At 41.9% G+C, this 21,149-nt stretch overlaps 4 protein-coding genes across 5 annotated transcripts; 1 reads left to right on the top strand and 3 right to left on the bottom strand.

Annotated features, from left to right (window-relative positions):
* Positions 1–673: 673 nt before the first annotated feature.
* LOC105283247 (translation initiation factor IF-2-like) lies at positions 674–2,207 on the top strand. The gene is made up of 3 exons (XM_026973543.1): positions 674–781; positions 1,237–1,961; positions 2,057–2,207. Exons 1-3 carry the CDS (start codon positions 674–676, stop codon positions 2,205–2,207), a joined length of 984 nt encoding a protein of 327 aa, XP_026829344.1.
* Positions 2,208–4,221: 2,014 nt separating this feature from the next.
* Positions 4,222–9,313, bottom strand: LOC105283232. Of its 2 annotated transcripts, none has more exons than XM_020032943.2 (3): positions 6,533–9,313; positions 5,673–6,397; positions 4,222–5,580 (listed from the first exon to the last, which is right to left on the bottom strand). In XM_020032943.2, exons 2-3 carry the CDS (start codon positions 5,956–5,958, stop codon positions 4,457–4,459), a joined length of 1,410 nt encoding a protein of 469 aa, XP_019888502.2. In that variant the 5' UTR covers positions 5,959–6,397; positions 6,533–9,313; the 3' UTR covers positions 4,222–4,456. Both variants share the same exon structure in this region, with proteins under 2 accessions (XP_019888502.2, XP_011344135.1).
* On the bottom strand, positions 7,742–8,503 carry LOC105283246. Its single transcript, XM_011345855.2, has one exon. It carries the CDS (start codon positions 8,501–8,503, stop codon positions 7,742–7,744), a length of 762 nt encoding a protein of 253 aa, XP_011344157.2.
* An 823-nt stretch (positions 9,314–10,136) lies between the features above and the next one.
* Positions 10,137–12,898, bottom strand: LOC105283243. Its single transcript, XM_026972688.1, has 5 exons — positions 12,892–12,898; positions 12,388–12,630; positions 11,580–12,115; positions 10,928–11,387; positions 10,137–10,867 (listed from the first exon to the last, which is right to left on the bottom strand). The coding sequence occupies exons 1-5, from the start codon at positions 12,896–12,898 to the stop codon at positions 10,137–10,139; spliced, it is 1,977 nt and encodes a 658-aa protein (XP_026828489.1).
* Between the last annotated feature and the right edge of the window lie 8,251 nt (positions 12,899–21,149).

The raw sequence follows: 21,149 nt of genomic DNA, 5'->3' as shown, positions 1-21,149 counted from the left end.
CATACAAGTTGGCATGTTAATCTTAATACATTAAGTGGTGTTTAAACTTTTCATAAAAGATCCATGTGTTCTAGAATGGTTTTACTTCGTGTTAAAGCTATTATGCCAACATGTGTATAATCTAAAATAATGTAAAATAATGTGTGTATTTATATTAATGTTGTCATGATTATTATAACAATCAAGTAAATGTGCCAATATATCGTTGGACTGGATCTTTTGTGCCTAATAATATTTTTTACACGAATTTATGTACAGTCTTCGCTTAGACTTCGCTTAAACTACGATTCAACTTGAGACTGCGTTTTAAGACCGTTTACTATCGGTCTTGAAACGCAGTCTCAAGTTGAAGCTAGAAGAAATCACATAATTAAATTTAATTACGTGATTGCATAGTTTGTTAAGCGAAAAATATACATACATTAACGCGAAATATATTATTAGGCACAAAAGATCGAGCTCAACCATATATTGGCACATTTCCACAGTAGTTTGCATGTATATTTTACTGCAATATTGCTACAACGTTTTGTAGCAATATTTCTGAAAGCGGACATTTTACCGTTGCTGCAATCTTGCAGTACTCTTGCAACAATATTTCGCAATGGTTCTGCAATGTTGCAATCTTGCCGAAAAATGTTGCTGCAATATTGCGGCAATCTTGCCGTGCTGTATGGGTTGCGACCGGGGCGAACGTGTCATGGAAGTCGATGCCGGGACGCTGAGAAAATCCTTTTGCGACCACACGAGCTTTCCTTCGCTCCAATTCTCCGTTGGCCTTGTACTTGTTTCTCAGGACGGTGCGACAGCCGATTACCTTTTGATCATCCGGTCAGTCGACAAGTGTCCATGTCCCATTGCTTACGAGAGATTTTACTTCGTCGTAGATGGCATCTTTCCAGTCTTCGCCATTCGGACCTGAAACAGCTTAAAAAAATGGTATATCTGAAACTATCATAGCAAATTGAGCATCGAACCATGCTAAATCATCGTCTATGTAGAGGCTGGGCGCCTGCAGAGCGGTAGCCGCCGCTACATACACGCTAGCCGGCGTGCGGCGTGAGACCGCTCACGCGGCGTAGTTCCGCGAGCGCCGCTAGGCGTCGCAGCGCCAGCTCGCTTACTCGCGCGCAAGAGTCGGCCGGCGCGATATATAAGACTGCGCGGCAAGACCTCAAGCATCTTCTTCGACTCGCTCTCCACCACGAGCATGAGTCGAAACGCTGCTACAAGCAGATAAGGGAGCGTAAACCTACGAGATCAGGAAGGCCGATAGTCCATCGCAGGCCAATTCAACCGGCAGTAGTAGTACCCACTCCTGCCGACAACTTGCAGCCAGGACGGAGTATTGGAGCATTATCGACCACATCACCGGAACCAGTACTCGCAGCAGCACCTCGTCGTAGAAAGGCGACCATCCGGGCCATTTCAACGGTCCAGATCCCGTCTCTCCAATTACCTCTACGACGGCAACAGATTCCGGCGCCAGCAGAGAGGGCATCGCTAGCACCAGCGACCAGAACATCTCCGGCGTTAGCGGAGAGAGCATCGCCAGCCAGAACATCTCCGTCACCAGTACCGGCCCCAACATTGGTATCTCCGGTAGCCGGGACATCCGGGTATTCCTCCGCAACCTTCGAGGACGAACCACCACCAAGGATCTGTGAGGACATTTTACCGTGGGCACTACGGGAGATACAGCTGTCTCCACCACGGCGAACACGTCCACCCAGGAACACCCTGGACCCGTGGGACATCCGAGTTCGCCGCCTCACCAGCCCTCGATTAAGGAGAAGCTCGGCAACACCATCACCGAGAAATCGGCCAACATCCGCCGATAAAGAGAACGTCGCGACCCAGACCAATATCTCGTGGGTCGATGTATCCAGCGACGAATCTCCTTCGCCGCCACGAGATAAGTGGGGCCCTATTCTCGTCACCCTGACGAAGCCCCACCTATCGTATAGAGAAAGACGCCTGGATTAACATCCATCCACCAAGGAGCACACCATCGCCTCCAGCCGCGTAAGCGGCTACTAAACTTCCACGACATCAGCGCCGCCACCGGCGCTGCCTCCTATAAAAGGAGACATCACGACGACGAGCAGCAGCAGTCAGCAGCAGCTAACGCTCCTGACGACTCCAGCTCAGCTCTCGTCGAAGATACGGCGCAGCTCGCCGTTACAACACTTTTTATCAAGACGTGAAGACGTCACGACAACTGTATCAATTAGTTATCTCGAATATAATAATAAAAGAATAAATTATTATATTCCCTGCCTCATTCTCTTCTCCGAGCGAACCAACAACGTTCCCACAGTCTAGATCCTCCTCTGTGACTGATAGAGGAGTGGGTTCCTTCACGTGGTATTGTTTGGCAGGACGACCAGATTTTCCGGTATGTATCTTTCGTGGACGACCAGGACCACGTGTTAACGGTTGAGCACTCCCAACCTCGATGCCTTCGTCCGATGATTCGCACTCGTGCTGTTACGCTACGTCGATTGCATCTTCCGCAAAATTGTCGTTTGAATTATAATTCGGTGAACCGTTGTCGTTCGCGATCTCAGCCGTTCGATTTTGAACAAAATCGTCACTTGCGAAATCTTCATAATTATTGTTTGCGTCAAACGTCTCCAGGAATTTTACATCCCTTGCGATGACAATCTTACTGTCCTTCGGGATCCATACACGATATCCCTTACTTGCGTCTGCATATCCGATGAAGATTCCCTCTATTGATCTAGGTTCGAATTTTCCTTTATTCGGATTTTTATTCAGGACGAATACCTTACTTCCGAACGTTCGAAGATGGCCTATATCAGGCTTCTCTCCTTGCCACAGCTCGTAAGGCGTGTTGTCGCCTAGGCTCTTGGAAATGCAACGATTTCGTATATAGTTTGCCGTGTTTATAGCTTCCGCCCAGAAGTGTGCGGGTAGTCCGGATTGTGCAAGGAGGCAACGTGCGGTCTCGACGAGAGTCCTGTTCTTGCGTTCTGCGACTCCGTTCTGTTCAGGCGTGTGTGGTATAGTTAAACGTCGTTTGATAGAGTGAGTCCCGATTGCGCACATTACTCATCGGACACGAAGATATTTTCTGATCGGACACAGTTTCGATCAGACACAGTTTCGATCGGACACATTTCCGATCGGACACAGTTCCGATCGGATACATTTTCGATCGGACACAATTTCAATCGGATACATTTCCAATCGGACACAGTTCCGATCGGACACATACAATTTCCATCGGACACAGTTCCGATCGGACGCAGATTCTATCGGACACATACAGTTTCCACCGGACACAGATTCTATTGGACACACCTACCAGCTGCATTACCCGCCCCACGCTAACACTGTCGAGTAATTGGTACGATTCTGTATTGATTCAACGACGTGAAAAATCAAAAACATAGACCTCCTTGAACCCATGTGGAATCGTACTGATGATTCGACAGTATTCGTGTGAGGCGGGTAATGCAGGTAATGCACCTGCACCCCCGCCGAAAGAAATATAAATAAACTTCAGGGGGGCTACCCCGCCCGAGGTGGACCCCGATTGGCGTGGAATGTCCAAGACACGGACCCCGTCGAAGACATGCGGAATCATTTACTAATCATTAAACATATTTTGGTAATAAATGTGTCCGATCGAAACTGTGTCTGATAGAGAATGTGTCCGATGGAAACTGTGTCTGATAGAGAATGTGTCCGATGGAAACTGTGTCCGATGGAAATTGTATGTGTCCGATAGAAGAATCTGTGTCCGATCGGAACTGTGTCCGATGGAAACTGTATGTGTCTGATAGAATCTGTGTCCGATCGGAACTGTGTCCGATCGGAACTGTGTCCGATAGAAACTACATGTGTCCGATACGGGGTTGGGCAGATACTTCGAAACAAAGTATTTAAGTACAAGATACAAGATACTTTTTCGACATATATTTAAATATTATTTAAATACTATGGCTTTGATGTGTATTTAAATACTAATTGTATTTAAATACATTTATAGATACTTTTAAATACAATTATTCTTTAAATTTACGTTTATTTTTTAAATAATAGTAGATGACCTTATTGTAATTACTTTAATAAAAATAAAAAATAAAATAAAAGTTATAGCCTGAAAATAGAATCGTATGTATCGAAAATTGGATCGAAAGTAAGGTAAAAGCAGCATTTTGAAAATTAATTAATTTATTTTAACTCATAAACTTTTTTTCAAGGTAACAGAGGTATAAAATATACATATAATAGGCAGCTACTATATCACTAAACCACTAACACTATATAATATATAATAGAATATACTCTGCATAATTCAATGGATTTAATATTCTGCAATCGAATATAGATATAGAACTGATTTCTTTCTTTAATGATAAACAGAAAACGCTTACTATACTATATATATAATATATAGTGATATAGTATACAAAGTATACTTTATTTATTTATTATTGCTTTGGTAATTCTTATTGCCTTTTAAAAATACCAATGTTTCAAATATTTTATCAGATAGAAGACCACGAGTAGGCGAATGTATAAATCCCGCAAAAGAAAAGAGTCTCTCTACAGGAGCAGAACACAGACTAGTATTAAATTTTATAAACGCCTTTTTCACACGTGGATATTTATTTAATGTATCAAGCGTTTTCTGTTTATCATTAAAAAAAGAAATCAGTTCCGTATCTGTATTTGATTGCTGCAGAATATTAGATCCATTGAAGATAAAGAATTCATCTTCACTGGAATTAGAAATACTTGTGACTTCAAGAGGCACAAGCTCGTCTATAGCCGCGTTACACAAGTTTTGAAAACGTAACTCTTCCTCGCTGGACATAGACTTTGGAAGCCACTTTAACTTAAATGTTGGGTGTAAACACGAAGCAATGATAGCATCGTTTACTGTTGGCGAAAAATTGAAGTAGTCTTTAAATCTATTCTCGAGTGAAGTGATGAGAATTGTTACAACGCCATTTAAAAATCTCAGATTTCTTTCATGTAGCATTCTCATTCTCATTTTAAGAGAAAAAAGAGTTGGCATTAGAATGCCATAATAGCATTCATTTTCGCTCTGCAATCGGTCTAATGCTGATGCAATGGAAGATAATACATCGATGCATTCTTCTAAATAATTTAATTCTACATCTTTAAAAAGAACATTTGAATCTAATTTTGACATTAACTTATTTAGATTTTCTCGATGTACTAAAAGATTGGACAGCGCATCAAATAACGAATTCCAGCGTGTAGGGGTTGGATACTTCAAACTCTTTCCTAAGAAATCAACAATTTTCTCTGATGTACTTGGTCTTCGAGACATATTCCATAACATCGTGCATTTTCCCATTGCTGTATGATGAATTTTTGATGCAACAGGATTTTGTTTCAACGCTTTTGTAAAGTCCGTAGTTGCCAGCAAGCTTAAAGTATGGCTTGCACATCTTAGGTGCTTTGGTAGTTCAATAATAGATTCAACATCAGTGTCTTTTTGCTCGATACTACGAAATTCAAAATCTATATCAAATTCATCGTTATATTCATCTAAATCCTCTTGTCCGTTATTAGAATCTGAAAAAGAATGCATTTATAAATTATATTCAAATATATATTCAAATCTGTAATGACCAAAAATATTTATTTATAAATTCATGCATACGAACATTCGGAATCTATTTCTCCTTCTAGTACAATAGGTATTTCTTCTTCTAGCGCAGCAGGTATTTTTATCTTATAACCAAATTCTTTAAAGGCTTTAACAAAATTTTTTCCATTGTCAGTTACTGTTGAAACTATCTGTTTGCTCTTCAAATTATATTGCACATTTATTTCATATAAAAAATTTGCTATCCGAATATAATTATGCGTTCCCTTAAAACGTTTACATGCAAGAACAGCACCGTGACGTTGAAAAGTGTTCTCGTCGATCCAGTGTGTTGTCACGCCCATAAAACTTCTATGTTTTGTGGACTAAATATACTGCTGTAGTGCATATAAATTGAACATTTTGAAACACTTGTAATAATTGTCCAGTAACGGATATACAGTCCTCTTCTATATTTCGACTAAGTATTCGACGAGACATTACTCTGACAGAACTGTCTAAATCTCGGCATAATCCAATAAAATTTAGATCGTCAACAGTATGAAGTGGTTTCATACTTTTCACAATGTAATTTATTAAATTTTGATCAAAGAGTGCTTGTTTATGTTTGTTGCTAGCTATGTTAACCTCACTAAATTTCAACTGCTTCTGTTTTACACTACTTTCAACGTCAATGTTTGTAGGTGCAGATTCGTCATATTCATTTGCCACTTTTCTTTTTTTACGATTATAGGATCTTATTGGTGTCTCCGTGAATTTCTTGAATTCTATGGGATGTAATCTCTGAAATTCAAATTTTAAGAAATTTAACACTCATGCTATATGTACATATTTAATTCTCAGATTTATTCAAGTTTTTAAGTTTTCAAGGGTTGTATTAAACATATATTTTTTTAAATAATTTTATAAAAAATTTACCTTCAGGTGTGTACGAAAATTGGATGTTGCATTTATTGCGCCTTTTATCATTATTTTTTTATGTTTGGAATTGCAAACCTCACATTGAGCCGTAACGTTATTGCCATCTTTATTTTTTATGACGAATAATTCGCCATTTAGGATAGCCGGTATATTTTCTTTTTCACACTCGTTAGATATTCCGGGTTCAGGATCCATTTCTTATGTTGTATGCTTACGTTCGGAAAAATCTTCAAGAAACTAATCTGTAAGGCTAACTAATTTGTTGGCATTGTTGATTGTTACATTGATTCGATTGTTTGATTGTTGCCAACTCAAGAAACCAAATCGTAAATTAATGGACAGCAGTGCTGCCAAGAACTGTGCATGCGGTAGCATGGCTACCAATGCAGTTTCTGACATCACTGATTGGACGGTCATGTATACGGATCTTGTGATTGGTGAGCCAGCACATAATTATGGTTGCGGTTGTTTATAGCGAAAGTTCGCTTCCTTTCGCCATAAACAACCGGATCACGAGATAGATACACACGCTCAAAAAATTTCTAATGAGAACGGCTTCAACGATCAACAAAAAATGTATAAGGATACATAGATGGTGTTGGTATAGGTGAAATATAAGTAACGATAAGCGACAAAATATGTAATTAGTAAGTATATAAATACATATAAATACAAGTGTTAAGTGCAAAACGAATGGAGTGTTGCACACCGCCACGCTGTGACCGTCGGTGTTCTCTCGAGGTCGTGCGTGGTCGAGAAAAGAAAAACTCTTCTCTAGATTTGATGATATTTATTTGATCCCGCTCGTGAGTTCGGAAGTCGCGGGGAACTTGCCGGACAATTACACACAAAAAATCGCTAAATACAAAACTTCGAACGTGAAGGCAGTTAAGCGATGTTACGACGGCGACGACTGTTTTGCGAATGACTCGGGCGCGGCCTCTGCCGAGCGCGCGACGCTCGGAAGAAAACAACAGAAAAACGCTCGCGCGATCGGCGATCGAATCGCTGGGCCTGCAGCCGCGCGTAAACACAATACAAAAAACATATTCGAACGAAATTAAACGAAATAATTAACAATAGCGGTAACATACTGCCCCCTTTGAAAGGACGCACTTTCAATGCCTAAAATAAAATTAAACGCATCGTATAAACTAAGCTTAAACTTAAACAACTACACAAAAAAACCATTAACGAAAATACATTTCATTCCTGAACGGGTAAAATCGCAAGCTTGAATAATGGTCTAACAATTAGACCCTTGGCAGTTCGAACGGCGGCTGATCGCGCAACACCGTCGGAGCCGGGATGCACCTCCTCCACGCGCCCTAAAAGCCATTGCAACGGCGCTAGGCCTTGCTGCTTTATAAGCACCATCTGATTAGGTTGGAGTTGGACACCCTTGTTAGTTTTCCATTTGGAACGCTGCTGCAAAGAGTGGAGATACTCAGCACTCCAGCGACGCCAAAAATGCTGCCTAATCTGCTCCACTCTCTGCCAGCGCGTCAAACGGTTTTCATTAACGTCATACAAATCGTGGGAAGGAAAGCCATTCAACGCCGTACCAACCAGAAAATGACCAGGAGAAAGGTACATCAAATCATTAGGGTCGGTGCTTAATTGCGTAAGGGGACGCGAATTTAATATCGCTTCGATCTCGGAAAGAACTGTCTGCAGCTCCTCGAAAACTAAATGCGCTTTACCAATGATTCGTGACATATGACACTTGGCTGATTTAACGGCAGCCTCCCATAACTCGCCAAAATGAGGGGCGTTGGGAGGGTTGAATTGCCAGGAAGTTTCCTGCTCACACAGGAAATGCCTGACAGGTTCTTGTGTCCGCTCGTCATTTATAAAATCATATAACTCTTTGAGCTGTCTAGCAGCTCCGACAAACGTGGTTCCGTTGTCGGAGTACATGCAACTGGGTTTACCTCTTCTTGAAATAAATCTTCGAAGCGCAGCCATAAACGCATCCGCAGTGAGATCGCTTACTAACTCTATGTGTATCGCCTTCGTGGCGAAGCACACGAAAATCGCAATTTACGCCTTGTGGTTTCGAGCGTTTCGCCTTCGCCCTTCCCGTAACATAATCGGTTCGGCGTAATCAACGCCGCAGTGCTAAAACGGCCTTGAAACAGTGACGCGACTAGCTGGCAGGGATCCCATCATGGCCTCTGACAAGCGGGGCCTTGCCTTGAAGCAGATCACACACTCTCTAATAATTTTTCTCGTAATTGAACGTAAAGATATAGGCCAAAATCATTGTCGAACAGTAGCCATAGTGGATTGCGCCCCTGAATGCAAAGAGCGCGCGTGTTCATGCATTATTATGCGTCTTGTTAAATTATGATCGCGGAGTAACAATATAGGATGAAGCGCGTCCGCTGCTAATTCGGAACTTTGTAATCTGCCTCCCACCCGTATTAAACCAAATTTGTCCATGAAGGGAGCTAGCGACAGTAATTTGCTGGTGGAGCCGAGTGGTCTACCACTGCTAAGCGCGACGTATTCGGGTGAAAACGCGCTCCTTTGCACCGACCTGCACGCAACGCGCATGGCGTAAGAAACTTCATCGGGAGACACGTGCATTGTCGGCACCACCGGCCAATGTTTCTTGCTTAACCTGAGACAATAAGCTATAATGCGATAAACCCTACCGATATTCGAATGCTTAATTAACAATTGATCGACGATAGGGCGCTCCGAAATTGTAGTGACAGCGGAAATCCTCCGCCGCTCAGGAAGACCATCTTCTGAGCGAACAAAGTCGCCGCCTGGCCATTGATCCGTGTCACAACGCAAAAACGATGGGCCATGCCACCATAAATCCGACGCCGCTAATTCATGCGGATCAAGCCCCCGCGATAAAATATCAGCGGGATTGCTCGAAGATGGGACGTGATTCCAACTTTCTATTTCGCTCAACTGCTGAATTTCTCCGACTCTATTGGCGACAAATACCGAACATTTTCGAGAGCGTGACGCGATCCAATTTAATGCGACTGTTGAATCCGACCATAAAAAAACGCGTGCATGAGACAACTCAACTGAGCTGTTTATTTTTGCCATTAATTGCGCCACTAACAATGCTGCGGATAATTCCAAACGCGGAAGGGACACGGCTTTGAGAGGAGTAACGCGCGATTTTGAGCAAAGGAGCTCATCGCGGTACTCGCCACTTTCGAGAACTGAGCGGATATACACGCAAGCTCCGTACGCGCGCCGACTGGCGTCGCAGAAGCCGTGTATCTGCACACGTGAAAGGTCTGTCACAAATTTGACACGGCGCGGTATCCGTATTTGATTCAATTCCGGTAACCGGGATTTAAATTTTGACCAACTCGAAAATATGGCCTGAGGGACCGATTCGTCCCACTGGATACCAGCCTGCCAAAGCTACTGAAGTATTAATTTTGCGATCACAACTGTCGGGCCGAGAAGCCCGAGAGGGTCGAACAGGCCAGCGATTTCGGATAATATAGTGCGCTTAGACACAACTTCATGCGGATCGTGGCGCATGTACGAAAAATGCAACATGTCATTGACTTGGTTCCAATGAACGCCTAAAATACGCGAATCCGAACAATCACTAATCGTTTTAAAAACCCTGATCACCGAAATTTTCCAACACCTCGGGGGCATTAGAAGCCCATTTACTGAGCTCGAACGCTCCTAATCGCAATAATTCGACCACTTCGTCGCCGATAAGCCTAACCTCGTCGAGGGTATCCGCTCTGGTGAGCAGGTCGTCCACATAAAAATCGCGCTTAACGCGATCCGAGCCTGTTGGATATCGTGCCTCATGCTGATCGGCCAGATGCTTAAGGCATCTCGTTGCCAAATATGAGGCAGAAGCTGTACCATAAGTAACCGTAGTTAATTCATAAACTTCGACGGGAAACTCAATGTTGCTACGCCACAAAACTCGCTGCAAACAGGCTTGCGACGGATCGATTAATATTTGCCTGTACATTTTAACTATATCAGCAGTTATAACATACCGAAAGGTGCGAAATCGCATCAAAATGGACACTAAATCCTGTTGAACGACCGGACCCACAAACAGAGCATCGTTCAATGAATACCCGGTACTTAACTTGCACGACGCATCGAAAACAACGCGTATTCTTGACGATTTATCCGATTTCTTAAAAACAGCATGATGAGGCAAATAAAAAGACGCCGCTTCCTCATCAGCCGGTACATTTACAAGTTTCATATGGCCAAGCAATTTATACTCGTCCATGAAGGACACATACTGAGCTTTCAAACTTGGATTGCACAAAAATCGTTTCTCGAGACCGCGCAAACGTTTCAAAGCGGCGCCCTCTTATTTTCCCAACTTACAGATTAAATCTTTCTTAACCGGAAGCTTAACTACATATCTACCTTGCTGAGTTTGGCTCACACTATCTAAAAATTGTTGCTCGCAATATGCTTCTTGAATAGTATAATTAATCGAATAACTGGCAACATCTTCTAATTGCCAAAATTGCTTTAACTGATCATGCAACTGCTCGTTAGCTACGGTTGCGTGACAGACCCGGACGTGTCGTGTCGCGCTCGGAATTGCGCCCAACTGGCCCGCTAATATCCATCCCAACCGCGTTTTCTGTAATGTGGGATGTGACGGTGTGGACGCGATTTGTCCTACACAAACTAGGTCCCAAAACACCTCCGCGCCAATTAAAATATCGATGTCGGAAGACTCATGAAACTTGGAATCAGCGAGATCCAAGTTACGCGGAATGTCGAAAGCGGCCTGCTGTAACGAAACCGCGGGAATTTTTTCTGTTACTTGGGTAGTTACGATACAGTCGACATGCGTTGTATATGAACTTAATCGAGACTGCAACCGAACACGCGCGATTTGATTAACTCGAGTAACAGTTTTGCCTATGCCTGATATGGAAATATCTATCGGACGCGCTTTTAGGCTGAGACTGCTAAAAAACTCTCTCAAAATTAAATTAACTTGAGAACCGCTATCCAATAACACGCGAGCACGCCTTTTCGCGCTCTTGCCATCTTAAACATATACGACGGCGGTCGAAAGCATAATATATTTGCTTTCACGTGAAGTCAATGTATGTGTAACTAACGCGGACGAAGACGCCGACTCGAGACTCGATTCCTCGGAACCCGTAACGTTCTTTTCTTGCGCGTTTGATAACGCCGGCGCGTGGAGCAGCGTATTGTGCTTGGCTTTGCAAACCTTGCAAGCTCCCGACGTACATTTGTTAGCGGTATGAGTCGTGGCACGCAAACAATTAGTACAAAGCTTTCGACTACGAATTTCCGACACCCTACGCGCGATCGGAAGCGCCAAAAACCCTTCGCAACGATACACCGAGTGATCGCCCTGACAATAACTGCACTTAAATTTAACCGTGGTAGCGCACGCCGTATGACCCTTTGTGTTGACCGGTGAACGCGGTGAGACACCCTTTGCAGGGGCGGTCACGCCTTTGCCGGTAGCCTCTAACACGCGGCATCTATGCGTGATAAAGTCCGTGAACTGCTTCAAAGTCGGCAAATTGGAACCGGTTAACGAAACCTGCCATTCCCGCACTGTGGCTGCATCGAGTTTAGCGCTCAAAATGTACATAAGTTAATCATCCCAATGAGACGTCGGACGGTCGAGGGCCCGAAGGGCGAGAATATGCTTGGCCGCGCCGTCGGCAATTTTCCGCAAGTCGCAAGCATTCTCTTTCGTCATGGATGGAAGATCCATGATAGCCTTGATATGCGTGTGAACGATAACTCGCTTGTTATCGTATCGTTCCCTCAAAAGCTCCCACGCTACGCTTAATTCAAATCCGAAATCTCTAGGGAATGAATAATATCACCAGCTTCGCCGCTAATAGCCGTTTTCAAATATTGTAATTTCTGGACGTTACTAAGTGACGCGTTGGAATGTATAATCGAACCAAACGTATCATGGAACGGAAACCACTCGTCGTATTTACCCGAGAACTTCGGTAGCTTTAATTCTGGCAATTGGATGTGAGACACCGTGTCGGAAGCACTGGAAATTCTCGGCGACGGCGTCGCTACAGAATTTGCCGAAAGCTGCGGCGGATGCAAAAAACCTCGAATTTTCGTAGCCAATGCATAAAAAGACTCCTCAAAAAGTGCACGATCGTCTGCGTCGCGATCATCTATTACCTCTAATTACGATTGTACATCGTCGTACTCTTTCCAATACTGGTCTAACCTAATCTTGCGCTCTTCTAATTGAGCCACTACCGGTGACGACGTACCTTCGATAGAATCGACGTACGTTTTTATGCGCGTGCATGACCCTTTAATAATAGATCGCCGCTTTCTTAAAATAACCGGGTCTTGCTCACTGGTCATTTTGAACGTATATATTTGGATCGCGGCAAACAACACGATATCTTTTCTGGTTGGCAACAACGGATAACTCTCCTTACCCGACCGCAACAGACGCGAAACTCAGGCTGGATCTCGGGCTGGTTCCGTTGAATTTCGGGGCGCCGAAGACTCTCCGGGACGTGGTACTCGGCCGCTTGCAGTCCTCCTCAGGTCACACCCGCTCGTCTTCAAAGCGGTGAATTTAAGGCCTCTGGTGACGGCCTTTGGATGAGGCGAATGCCTCCGCTGATAACCTCTGAATGAGACGAATGCCTCCGCTGGATGGCCTCTGGATGAGGCGAATGCCTCTAATGACGGCCTCTGGATGAGGCGAATGCCTCCGCTGGATGGCCTCTGGATGAGGTGAATGCCTCCGCTGGATGGCCTCTGGGTGAGGCGAATGCCTTCGCTGGATAGCCTCTAGATGAGGCAAATGCTTCCGCTGGATGGCCTCTGGATGAGGCGAATGCCTTCGCTGGATAGCCTCTAGATGAGGCAAATGCTTCCGCTGGATGGCCTCTGGATGAGGCGAATGCCTCCGCTGGATGGCCTCTGGATGAGACGAATGCCTCCGCTGGGTGAAGCTGACCCGTCCGAACACGCACGAACGTTGGCGGGATTCGGAACCTCCGGATTAAATCCGGCTCGAAGGACCAAGTTGTGTTAAGTGCAAAACGAATGGAGTGTTGCACACCGCCACGCTGTGACCGTCGGTGTTCTCTAGAGGTCGTGCGTGGTCGAGAAAAGAAAAACTCTTCTCTAGGTTTGATGATATTTATTTGATCCCGCTCGTGAGTTCGGAACTCGCGGGGAACTTGCCGGACAATTACACACAAAAAATCGCTAAATACAAAACTTCGAACGCGAAGGCAGTTAAGTGATGTTACGACGGCGACGACTGTCTTGCGAATGTCTCGGGCGCAGCCTCTGCCGAGCGCGCGACGCTCGGAAGAAAACAACAGAAAAACGCTCGCGCGATCGGCGATCGAATCGCTGGGCCCGCAGCCGCGCGTAAACACAATACAAAAAACATATTCGAACGAAATTAAACGAAATAATCAACAATAGCGGTAACAACAAGATACATGTAGATTAAATAATTAATTACAAAATTCAAGATACTTGATTATTCAGTATTTAAATACCGTATTTAAATAAGATACATAATTAACTATGTATCACAGATACTTTAAGATACGTATCTGCCCAACCCTGGTCCGATAGAATCTGTGTCCGATCGGAACTGTATCCAATGGAAACTGTATGTGTCCGATAGAATCTGTGTCCGATCGGAACTGTGTCCGATGGAAACTGTATGTGTCCGATCGGAACTGTGTCTGATAGAGAATGTGTCCGATGGAAACTGTGTCCGATGAAAACTGTATGTGTTCGATCAGAACTGTGTCCGATGAAAACTATGTCCGATGGTAACTGTGTCCGATCGGAAATGTGTCCGATCGAAACTGTATCCGATCGAAAAATTTCTTCGTGTCCGATGATTAATATGCGCAATCGGGACAATCCCGTTTGATACCGGAATCCTTTAAAATCTTATCCATCGTAGCGTTGCAGAATTCCGTTCCGTTGTCCGAGTGAAAAGCTTTTATACGTAAACCGATTTGATTTTCGACGAAGTTTTTAAACTCGATGAATTTATTCGCTGCTTCGTCCTTGCTCTTTAAAAAATAAACTTGACACAATCTAGAGTGATCGTCGATGAGCATCATAAAATAACGAGCGTGTCCTATCGATTTGACTCGCATCGGTCCACAAAGGTCAGAGTATATTATTTCGAGTCGTTCCTTAGATCTGCAAGTGCAAGATGAAAATGGAAAGCTGGTTAATTTTTGTGTTATGCATACCTCGCAATCTGAATTTCTGGAAATGTCTTTGAGCTGAAATCCGGTTGCGGTTTGCTTCTGAGACATATACACTAAGTCATTTAAATTGAGATGACCTAGGTGTTCATGCCAGATTTCGGTCTCGAAGCGCTTCGTTCGCGTAGCTGTGTTTGCTTGTTGAACAGATCCTTTGACGAAATATAAGTCACCTTGACGCTCGGCGATGAGCTTGATGTTTCCTTTGCAATCTTGTACGGATGCTCTATGAGGTTCAAATATGAGTCGATAACCTTTGTTTGTGATTTTGGCAACAGATAACAGGTTTGTCCTTAAGTCCGGAACGTGCAGAGTATCCTTTAGTTGAATTACTTTGTTTCTATTACCAATGTTGGTGGAGAATATCACGTCTCCCTTTGCATCTACGAAACTAGTTGCATTATTTGCTAATTTGATGTCGCTTCGTGTACGTACCGATTTTGTGAAGGTCTTGGCATCCTTGCATAGGTGAGATGTACACCCGCTGTCGAGACACCATTGACTCGCGTCCGTATGTTGAGGGCGCTCGGACGTTGAATATTGAACAACATCAGTAAAAAACTCTCTACCTCCGTGTTGTTCGCTTTCTCGGCTTCCTGTTTCTTTCTCTTACGGCAGTCAGCGTATTTATGACCAATGATCTTGCAGAAAGAACATCTGTATTTTGGACGGATTAATGCTTTCGTGTCGTCTTCGTTGCGTGGCGTTTGTTGATTTTTATTGAATTTTGTGCTTGCGTTGCGTTTGTTATGGCGAGCAAGCATCGCGCCTGATTCGCCAACTGTTGTCTAATTTCGCGTTTCGTACTTTTCTATGATTTTTATTTTTAATTGTTCAGCGTTAGGCAGCGTATCGCGTGATTCTATTGCGCATCTGAAGTTCTCAAAACTGCTAGGTAAACTATACAGGAGCATTATGGATAGCAGGTCTCCGTTTATCGAAACATCCATAGATTCTAATTTATCAACGGCATCGAAGAACTGGGCAATGTGTCCTTTTTAACTCACTGCCTTCCGACAATTTTGTTTGAATAAGGCGTTTGAGCAGAGTTGCCTTACGTGCGGGACCTTTTGAGTCATATATAGACTTCAGCTTTTCCCACACTTCACTTGACGTTTTACAACCACGTACCTGTTTCAGCTCGGTAGGGTTAATAGCTAGGATCAGGGCATCTATCACGTAACTTTTCCCCTAGGATGGAAAATGAAAAATGAAAATTTCGCGTGAACTTTTATGTTATGATTTGCTGCTGAGATGAAGAAATTTTCATTTTTCATTTTCCATCTTAGGGGAAAAGTTACGTGATAGATGCCCAAGTCGGATTTTGCTTTACGATCTTCTTCTTCCCATGTTCTGATGGCAACAGGACCGCTACTTGAAGATGGACATGTCTTTTCACCGCTTACATAACACCAATTATCGTTTTTCACGAGTAATGCCTCTACTTGTATCACCCAAGTATCGTAGTTGTCTTTGGTTAACATTTCCAGTCGCGTGGAATTGATTGTATTTATTTGCGCCATTATTTTGGATACCTTGTGAGTGAAATCCTTTGCACAACTATTGTGTATCTTCGTTTCGTCCTCGCGGCCCTAGGCCCATAACCTATTGCAGAGCGCGGTTGTAGTAGAACGATCGAGTAACTCAGTACGGATATCAGGCCGTAGTAACTCTTTTATTTATTCGTAAGGCTTGTATGAAAAACACAATAAATATGTAGGTCTCACTCGCGAAACCGACATCCACTGTCTCTGATGAACTCTGGTTATATTTGTGCAGCTTATGCTCAAAAGAAAACCACTCAACACTTTAATGGATATAACAGTTTATATTATATAGAAATACACTTTTTCTAACGCATTTGGTGCCTGCCGTTACAACTCTCGACATGCACACGATCGCCGCGCTCGAACAAGTCTCTCGTTACCAAGCGGGGAGACAAAAGATCATCCGTCAAGCACCGAAAGCGCTCGCTCGCGTCCAATACTCGCACACCGCACAAGGGCGCCTACAGCACCCTCGTGCCCGCGCTAAACTCCCTACAATTATATCGTATACAAATTTATACGGCGAACAAAACAAATCACAATATGAACGTAAGAAAAGCGTGTGATCGTTATAATAAAAGAACGAATAGTAAGGACGCAATCCCATGGTGCGGAACGTGCACAATGCGGAATTGGCGGAACGCTCATGATTGGTTCGATCATTGTTACGTTCGTTCCGCCGATTTCTTTCCGCACATTTTCATTTTATCGCGGAATTAGGCCTATGGCAGAGAACGCGACGTAAGCACTTACGTCGTAACGTAGTTCAAGGCAGAGAAAAACATAAACGTATATGGCGTATATGGTATATGCTTACGTCGGACATAGTCGTAACGTAGTTCAAGGCAGAGAAAAACCATATACCATATGCGCGATATACGTTTATGTTTTTCTCTGCCTTGAACTACGTTACGACGTAAGCGCTTACGTCGCGTTCTCTGCCATAGGCCTTACGTTACTCACGTCTGTCGTTTCCGCAATGTGGAATTGACGGAACGAAGTCCGTCCAATCACAGACGTTCCGCCAACTGTATTCTGCTGAAATGTATTTTCCTATGTCCCATGCACCAGAACTGGCGGAAGCGCAATTGGCCTCCGCCAATCACATGATTTTTTCCGTAGATTCTTCTGTTGTGTCTATCGGAATAGCGTATATTATTTGCGCGCACAAATTACGCTTCTGCGTTTTCCGCTGCATGGGACATAGGAAAATAAACTTCAGCGGATCGGAATTACTACGAGTATATGCACGTGAAAATGCATGTAGGCAAACCAATGAATTCAGAAGAATTGTTTGTTGTTATTTGTGAGCTACTAAAAACATTAAAACAAAGTTGGTGTGTATTTAAAAAACAGGAGATACGTCGCAAAATTGTGAAACTGTATTTATTATACAGAATTGCAAGAAAAAATGAAAATATACAGAATCAACGGAAGTGTTGGGTATGAAACATATTTAGTGCCGAAAGAAGATTGCTACAAGGAGCAAGCGATAATTTTGTAAAAGAAATGCTGGTCGAAGACATAGAAAAATATATAGATTATTTTAGAATGCCACCTCAAATATTTGAAACGTTATTAACATTGGTCCAACCAATCATCAGTAAAAAATATGTTGTTCGAGAACCTATTTCGCCTGAAATGCGGCTCCACCCAAGGAACACAACGCAGTCAAAATGACATCATTTTGACGTCATAATTATGTCATGATAGAAAAAGTCAATATGATGATTTTTGGTTTCAAAATTTGACGATTTGTTGACGTCAAGAAAACATCAAAAAGACATCCTATTGTAGTAATATAGGAGGAACCAAAGCGGTCTAAGAGCCGGAGCACAGACTTTTGCATAATGCATAAGAGAATCAACTAATTAGAATCCTTCATTTCTATCTTCAGGATGACAATCCTGAAGATAGCAAATGAAGGATTCTATGATTGATGATTATTTACATTATGCAATTGTCTGTGCTCCGCGGTCCTATACGAGTTTTCTATGTTTTACAATATATAAGAAGATTGCTACTCTCACCTAACATAACCTGTTTGCTGTCTGTAAGTCATGAAATGCATGGATAAATTTTTTCCTTAATGTTAACTTGAGCTTTCTTCAAAGTTAAATACAGAATATAAACAAAAGTTAAACACAACATAAGTAAAATATCGTAATGCACGGCTATATAATATACTTACTGGTTTTGCAGTATCGTCCATCTTAACGAAAGAATATTATTTCAATTACAGTAGAAGATTCTTTTACTATTATTATATATTACTGCAATTAATAGCACTGTTTTCACAAGACTTATAATGCAAAGTTCGCAATTTCACAAACATTCGTTGAATAGCGGGAAATAATACCGTTGCCGTTGCACATTGCACATTGCACACAAGGGCCATTACAAATGCGCGGCAAGAACTGACACGATGGCTACTCTTCCGGAAGTAGCAAAACAGCAAGAGATGATTGGCTACTGTAGCGAATGTATATGAACACTCGGTAAATTCAAATGAGTCAACGGCACCTCTTCAGTGTATTGCACTTTCTATATCAAGTTTTTGTAATTACATTACTCGAAAAACGATTCCACTGCGAAATTAATTATCACATACATGTAATACACATAATAGAACTTTTACAAGCTGAAAAATACGCGTTTATAAGATGCTAATAGAAAGACTATTAAATTATAAAAGTGATCCATTTTAATGCATTAAAGTGACCTGTAAGGTCATTTATGAATATAATAATATATAATTTTGAGAATTTTTTATCATTTTGAAATCATTTTCACATTACTATAACTTAGCAGGGCCAGCGTAAAATCGATCATATGTGATGATATCATGATAAATCAAATTTACGTCACATGGAAAATCATGACTATTTTGAATCAAAATAAAGTCATTTTGACTTTTTCTTGATTTCAGTGTGTTCCTTGGGCAGATTACACTGCGTTATCTAGCATCAGGAGATAGTATGAAATCACTATCATATGCCTTCAGAGTCGCACATAATACAATCTCAAAAATTATACCCGAGACTTGTGAAGCCATGGTTACGTGAGTAACGTAATTCCGTGATAAAATGAAAATGTGCGGAAAGAAATCGGCGGAACGAACGTAACAATGATCGAACCAATCACGAGCGTTCCGCCATTTCCGCATTGCGCACGTTCTGCACCATGGGACTGCGCCCTAAAAGAACCCAAAAACAAAGGTAGATGGGGAACATGCGTAAAGGAACGCGAATCGCGTACAGTGACGCCTTGCGGCAATGTCTATAACGAGCGGGGAAGTTTGATTTCTAACAGTTTTAAAATCATTTCAAGATTTCACATTTCATATGCAACATTTCTGAAAGGATTCCGCAATATGTCATATGAAATGTTGCAACAGAAATGTTTCTAAAACCTACCACATGCAATAAATTTGAAAAAATGTGAATATTGTTAAAAGTAAAATTATATACAGGGTGTTAAATTTCAAACGTACCAGGTGGAATATCTCGTAAACAATGCATTTTAGAAAAAAATGTTTCCTACAAAAGTTGTAGGGTTTCGGAGGGAACATAACATAATAATATTCATATAACCTTGGGCGGCGTCTCCAAGGTCAAGTGGAGGTGAGAATGAATTTTTTAAATGGAAACCCATATTTTTTATTATTACATCTTTTTCTACTAATTACTTTGAACAACTTATGTCTAAAGCATTTTTTTATTTACCTAATATTTTTTAAGATATTCAAGAAAAACTTGATAACTCTTTCAACATTCAGTTTATGATATTGAAGATTAAATGACGGAACGAAAGGACTCAGAAAAGAAAAAATAAAATAATTAATGAAGCAAATAAGAAATAGACTTTATTAATAAATTTTCATTCAAAAATGAAAGAATTTTTGCAAAAAGAATTTTTAGAAAAAGTAACGAAGTCAACCAAATTCTTTCATACCCAGACAGCACAAAGATGTCCTAAGGACATCCGAAGAACATCCAGGACGTACATGTGTGATATCCTGAGGATATCCCATTTTAATCCTCGGATTTCCTCTGGATGTCCCGAGGAAGAGGAAATGATAACCGTATATGATCCTCTGGAATATCGAGGGAAATCCTATGAAATATCCTAAGGATTTCTATAGGATATGTTTGGGATATTATTCGTACGTTTCAAGGACGAAACCCATACAGCACAGAAGCTCCAGGGAACGTCGCAGGGACGTCCACAGGATATGTCCTAATTGATTTCTGTGCTGTATGGGTATTTATCAATTCTATATATCAGTGCCTCAAAGATAGACAGAGTTAAGTCACATTTTTGTAAAAAAATAGACTTTTATATTTTATGAATTACTCTCTAAATTTCGTGTAGTGGAATCTCACTCTTTTGGAATGAGATATCACTTCAAGCAATAATGATTTCAAAAGAAAAGAAGAAGAAAAGAGTACTGGATCGGTTTTCCGGATGGTTATTTATAAGATGATAACGCAAATGTTTCTTGCGAGAACGTCACGCCTGGCCTGGCCATCTATCGGTCGCTTGGTGAATTAGAGGCGGGAATCTCAGGATATCCTGGATGTGTTTAGGATAATTTTAGGACGTTATAAGCTATCTGACATAATATAGACAGGCCAGATATTTTACAAACATCCTGTGGTTATCCAGTGGATATTTATGGGATATTTATATTTTATTACAATATTAAAAATTTCTAATTATGTTAAATATTCTACATAATTGAAAAAAATTATAAATGCATACTAAATTTTCATAAAACAAATTTAGAATCATATCTTAAAACATCCT

The sequence above is a fragment of the Ooceraea biroi genome, chromosome 1 (genome assembly GCF_003672135.1).
Source record: "Ooceraea biroi isolate clonal line C1 chromosome 1, Obir_v5.4, whole genome shotgun sequence".
In the NCBI taxonomy this organism is placed as follows: Eukaryota; Metazoa; Arthropoda; class Insecta; order Hymenoptera; family Formicidae; genus Ooceraea; species Ooceraea biroi.
This window is presented reverse-complemented; position numbering and strand designations above follow the sequence as displayed.